At 41.2% G+C, this 5,193-nt stretch overlaps 1 protein-coding gene across 4 annotated transcripts; it reads left to right on the top strand.

The window, feature by feature from the left end:
• Positions 1-1,591: 1,591 nt before the first annotated feature.
• LOC125550617 (mRNA splicing factor, thioredoxin-like U5 snRNP) lies at positions 1,592-4,669 on the top strand. Of its 4 annotated transcripts, none has more exons than XR_007301726.2 (5): positions 1,592-1,863; positions 2,649-2,806; positions 3,401-3,467; positions 3,833-4,058; positions 4,166-4,669. XR_007301726.2 is itself a non-coding variant. In XM_048713645.2 (4 exons), the coding sequence occupies exons 1-4, from the start codon at positions 1,729-1,731 to the stop codon at positions 3,929-3,931; spliced, it is 459 nt and encodes a 152-aa protein (XP_048569602.1). In that variant the 5' UTR covers positions 1,592-1,728; the 3' UTR covers positions 3,932-4,669. The 4 variants fall into 4 exon arrangements, 1 of the variants encoding a protein (XP_048569602.1); XR_007301724.2 differs by having other exon boundaries at positions 4,153-4,669; XR_007301725.2 differs by having other exon boundaries at positions 3,833-4,087.
• The last annotated feature ends 524 nt before the right edge of the window (positions 4,670-5,193 follow it).

Below are 5,193 nucleotides of genomic sequence, written 5' to 3'. Positions count from 1 at the left end.
TAAGTTAACTAACAAGTGTTCCATATTTTTTTCTCTTGCCACACATGCATATATGCTCATGTGGATGCATTCCCCATTACAAGAAAAGAATGTTGCACGCATATTGGAATATATGGATATTGCTACTTCTTTCATCTTAGAATCCCTTCCATGATGGTTGGAAGTAGGGCAACATCTTGATATCATGTCTTGTCACATGAGACCCCGATGAGATTCCTTTGAAACCTGGCTTCATAGTAGCCATGAAAAAGAAATAACTCTCCCAAGTCATATTGGTAGGATTTTTCAGTAGGGCATTTTTCATATTGGTAATTACTTTAATGCAAATCTTCAGAGAAATTCCTCCTTTTCTTTTCCATATTGCCTTGATTGTGAAGTATAACAAGTGATAGAATTTCCTTATTATGTGGCAAAGTTATAGCATGATTTTTTTTCCTTGCGACACATGCATATATGCTCACATGGAATCTTTCCCCGCGACAAGAAAAGAATATTGCACACATATTGGAATATATGGATATTGCTATTTCTTTCATCTCAGAAACCCCTTCCATGATGACTGTAAGTAGTTAAACATCTCGTAATGATATCTTGTCACATGAGACCCCAAAGTGATTCCCTTGAAACCTGGCTTCATAGTAGCCATGGAAAGAAATAACCCTGTCAGGTCATATTGGTGGGATTCAGCTGCAATTCTAGGCATGTTTTTTTTTTTTTTGACAATCAGCAATTCTGGGCAGGCTTTTGTTACGGTGTGGGAAACAAATCACCAGGAGAACAAATTGTCTGATGGACTGTTGATTCTCCTTCCATCATCCATGCTTCACTGGCGAGTCTTCATCCATGCTTCACCGGCGAGCCTGCGGGTTCGCCTACGCTTTGCCTCTCGCTTCGGCGCTGGTGGCGGGAAAGGGAATTCTGGCGCATCCGCTCTTGTTAGTAGTTTAGGTTAGGATTTTTTTTACTCCTCGCGGGCGCAACGCTTAGGTGGATAGCGACGTTTCTTCAAGTTTGTCTTTCGGGTCAACGGAGCTCTGGCATAGCTTCCTGCCATCTCCTTAGGGTGGCGAGGTTAGTGTTTATCATCATATGGCGAGATTTGGTGTCAGGTGTTTCAGATCTATTTAAGGGTTCAACTGCGACAACTACATCTCCAGGGTGTTGGTCCTTAGGGCAAGTGCATGAAGACTTCCCGGCTGTCATCGACAAGGTCAAGCCGGCTCCGGTAGCCGAGCGGCGCATCAGCGGCTTGTTCTGGTGGCAGTAGTGGTCGTTCGATGGTCTCGAAATTTCGATATAATTTTTATTATGTTTGAGATGCTTCGTACTTCCAGTGAATTTTTATAATAGATTTGATCATTTTCGTAAAAAAAAAGTTAGGCATGATGATTTTTCCTAAAAAACAAAGCAGCAGATAATTATTTTTATAAAAAGAAAAATAATGTTTTTTCAGATTAAGATTTTTTTAGGGCTAGATTAAGATTTTTTTTTTCAGGCATGAGATCAAGAAAAATGACGTGTGGGCTGTTAACCTGGGCTGGAGACTAGTCGAGGGCCGACTGAAACAGGCGCATACTCGTTTCTGGGCGGCTTCAAGGGCAGGGCTACAGGCCTGTTTGCGGAAGGATAGGTGGTGGGGGGAATCCGTTGATTCCTTCCTTGCAGCAGTCCGGCGAGGATCCCTCAAAAAAAAAAAGCAGTCCGGCGAGGAGAGAGAGAGAGGGCGAGATGGGGTCGGTGGTGCTGCCGACGCTGCGGCGGAAGCGGGAGGTGGACACCGCCATCCGCGACACCCTCGACAAGGTCCTCGTCCTCCGATTCGGCCGCGCCTCCGACGCCGCCTGCCTCCAGCTCGACGACGTCGTAAGTACCCAGCACATCGCCGCCGCCGCGCCTCTCCCTTCTCCTCTCCCCCGTAGCCACCGTCTGATTCCACCGCTTCTCTTCAAGTCTGTCCATGTATACTCCACCAGGGGTTCCTTATTTTCTTCTGTGCCGATGTGATTGGATTGGTAGCTGGGAACAGTTGGTTCAGTCTGATTAAGTTCTTGGAGGGCCTTCTTATGCACATTAGTTTGTACATGTAGGGTACTCCCTTGATTAGGTGCTGGTTTCTACACTGTTAAGTTGTAAGGTTTATTATTGAGAGGAAACTGTTGCACTAAGAGAGTAAGAGTGATTGCACTGTTGTCTGTTCACAAATACCCAGTAGTATAATTTTCCCGGTGGGAATGAAATGACAAGCCTGGTTTCTGCGATTACAAACTTGGTCGCTTGAGCAGGGTAGGGTTAAGAGGCAAATCTTGATATTCAAATGATTTAACCTTAAACTGGATTACTGAGTATATTCTAAGCAGAATCTGCCAATCATGGTAAAAGCTAGATTTTTAATACACGTCTTATAGTGACGCGACATGAACAAAATAGGAGCAAAGGAAAAATAATGCTTGAACTGGTGGACATCCCTTGACGATTCTGCCTAACTCTTGGTGACTTCCACCTCATTTGCTTGACTGGATAGTTTGTAAATCAATTGAACTGATTGATGGCAAGCTTTTCATTCATGTCCTTTTCTGTATTGAATTTTATGAGCTCTGTAATATGTATGCCATTTTCTTAATTTTACCCTGTTCTTGCTGTTTCAACAGCTCGCAAAAGCTTCTTGGGACATATCCAAATTTGCAACGGTAGCATTAGTTGACATGGATTCTGAGGAGATTCAAGTGTACGTTGACTATTTCGATATCACGTTGGTCCCAGCAATCATTTTTTTCTTCAACGCTCATCACATGAAAATGGATTCAGGGTATGTTACTGTTCTTTCTCTGTTAATTTCTTTGCTATGATGCTGTTTAGATATGCCTGTCTTACATTCTATACTTGTATGAATTCATGTTGATACCGTTCAAGCCTTTTCCTTCAAAGTTTGAAATGAGCTGTGTGTATCTGAATGACACTGACCTAAAGTTATCACGGTTTCTGATGTATTTCAAATCATGCCCGGTTAGCTGATATACTATTTCCAAATGTTTGGCACGCTGTGTTCATGTTGATTTCATATAGATATGTATCATGATGTAATAATCTCAGAGACATCCATTTTCCTCTGAAACTACTGACAACTGAGTTTATATTAACGACTACGCATTCCTAGATCTAAAAAAGATTTAACATGTCTCATTTGGAATTTCAAGTAGATTACATGAAAGATTTATGGAGAAACTTTCAAACATATGAGAAAATGTATCTGTGGCTGTGGTCCAAACTTAATCGAACTTCAAAGAGTTGGTTAGGTTGATACTGAATTGTATGCACCAACAGGGATATCATATTAGTTATATTTCGTCGCATACTCTTGTTGCAAAATGAATGATGAACTTGTTATAATGTATATTTACAGGACACCTGATCACACAAAATGGATAGGCTCTTTCAGCAGCAAGCAAGACTTCATTGATGTAGTTGAGGTGAGTGGGTGAAAAAGTCCTGTACTTTCTCGAATTCTTTCAGTAATCAGGTTCGATTATTGACAATGGCAAGTTAATGATGTGAACATCATAATTCTTGTTCTTGGTAAATACAGATTCTCATGATACATTTGTAATATTACTTTTTTGTACGGAATCCATGATGTTAATCTGTTAAAAAGGAGGACTGATTATAGTTAGCTGCAGATTATTATACACAAGTACAGATTATAGATATTTGTCCATACATGTGTGAATTGCTGTTCAGAATCCACATGATCAAGAATATATGTAATGGTCTGTACACCATTGCCAGACAAATACTCTATTTTTCATTTCACCTCTTTGTGATGTATTGATGGCAGGCAGTATTCAGGGGCGCGATGAAAGGCAAACTGATAGTGTCTTGCCCACTTCCACCAGAGAGGATACCCAGATTCCAACTTCTTTTCAAGGATGTCTAATCACAAGAAGCACACATTCTCAACATATGTAATGGTCTTTTAGATAATGGAAGAGTTTCATCCCCCCATCCTCTGCATACTTATCCACGCAGCCAGACGCCCAGACCTAAAGAATAAACTGTTCATGGTAAGCTAAAAAGGGTATACTTGAGCCAGGTTCGTGCTAGCTGGTGCATTCCTTATTCCTTTTTCTGTTTTTCTGCAACATGAATGATCACAAGAGATGGACTGCAGGCGGATATGAAGATGTGCTTGTTGATGAACAATCAAGAGTTGGCGTTTGCACTGGTTTGCATCAACTATGTTTCTCTATGTTATTTATATCGGGAAAGCTATTTTCCTGCCGACTGTTGGTTAGCGCCAGGCACGTACGATTGCTTTTTTCTTTCTTCGATCTTTCTTTTCTGATCGGCTCGATCAGCAGAGCGCCAGGTACGTGCTATTGCTTTTTTTTTCTTCGATCTTTCTTTTCTGATCGGCTCGATCAGCTTCTGCTCTGTCGTGTAAAAAGAGCTTCAAAAAAGTAGTGCCACGACTAGGATTCAAACACACAACCTATTGGTTGTGGCCACGACTCATTACCAGCTGAGCTGGCTACTTGCTGTGTTTCATTTTCGGGTTAATTTGTATTTCTACCTAGTAAATGAGAGCGAGAGAAAAAAGACCACAACGCCTTTGATGAGGACACAAAACCATTTGCTCCAAGTTTTTTAAAGGGCCGATGCAACGTGTTTTGTATTCCATTTGTCTCTTTTTTGTAGTGATGGATGTTTTCTAGAGAAATAAATGTTTCACTCCTATAGAATTCGAACAACGGTCTTCTCATTTGTCACATCTCGGTAAATTCTTTTGTAATGAGATTGATAATTATATGTACCACAAACCTGATAGCTTATGTACAAATATCGTCATAGCTTTTTTTGACAAAAAATTTCTGCCGACTGTTCGTTAGTGATAGGCACGCACGCTTCGATTGTTGTCGGATGCGCATCGAACGATCCCGCGAAAGCCTCCCAAGCGCCTTCGTTCGAGAGTTTTTCACGCAAAAATTGGTGTGAACAAGAGAGGATTCAATCCTTGCACCACTAGTGAGCCAACTCAACTAGCCTACCACCTGACCTACGATCCCTTTCTTGAACAAAAGAAAGTAAATGGGCTATTTAACATGTCTCCTCTACTACATATGCATAAAAATGAGTTAATTTAGTGTTCGATTTTTTCCGCGCTTAGGTACTCCGTTCCTGCTAACTTTACCTGTTGGG

The sequence above is a fragment of the Triticum urartu genome, chromosome 4A (genome assembly GCF_056163025.1).
Source record: "Triticum urartu cultivar PI428250 chromosome 4A, HENAU_Tu73, whole genome shotgun sequence".
Taxonomy (NCBI): domain Eukaryota; kingdom Viridiplantae; phylum Streptophyta; class Magnoliopsida; order Poales; family Poaceae; genus Triticum; species Triticum urartu.
Note: the sequence above shows the minus strand (reverse complement) of the source record. Positions and strands in the feature narration are given on the sequence as shown.

What these genes read in the sequence shown, in the direction of transcription:
- LOC125550617 (XM_048713645.2), top strand. Translation starts at nt 1,729, where the DNA reads ATGGGGTCGGTGGTGCTGCCGACGCTGCGGCGGAAGCGGGAGGTGGAC. An exon ending in CACATGAAAATGGATTCAGG is followed by an intron (nt 2,807 to 3,400) that starts GTATGTTACTGT and finishes GTATATTTACAG; the next exon opens with GACACCTGATCACACAAAAT. An exon ending in ACTTCATTGATGTAGTTGAG is followed by an intron (nt 3,468 to 3,832) that starts GTGAGTGGGTGA and finishes TATTGATGGCAG; the next exon opens with GCAGTATTCAGGGGCGCGAT.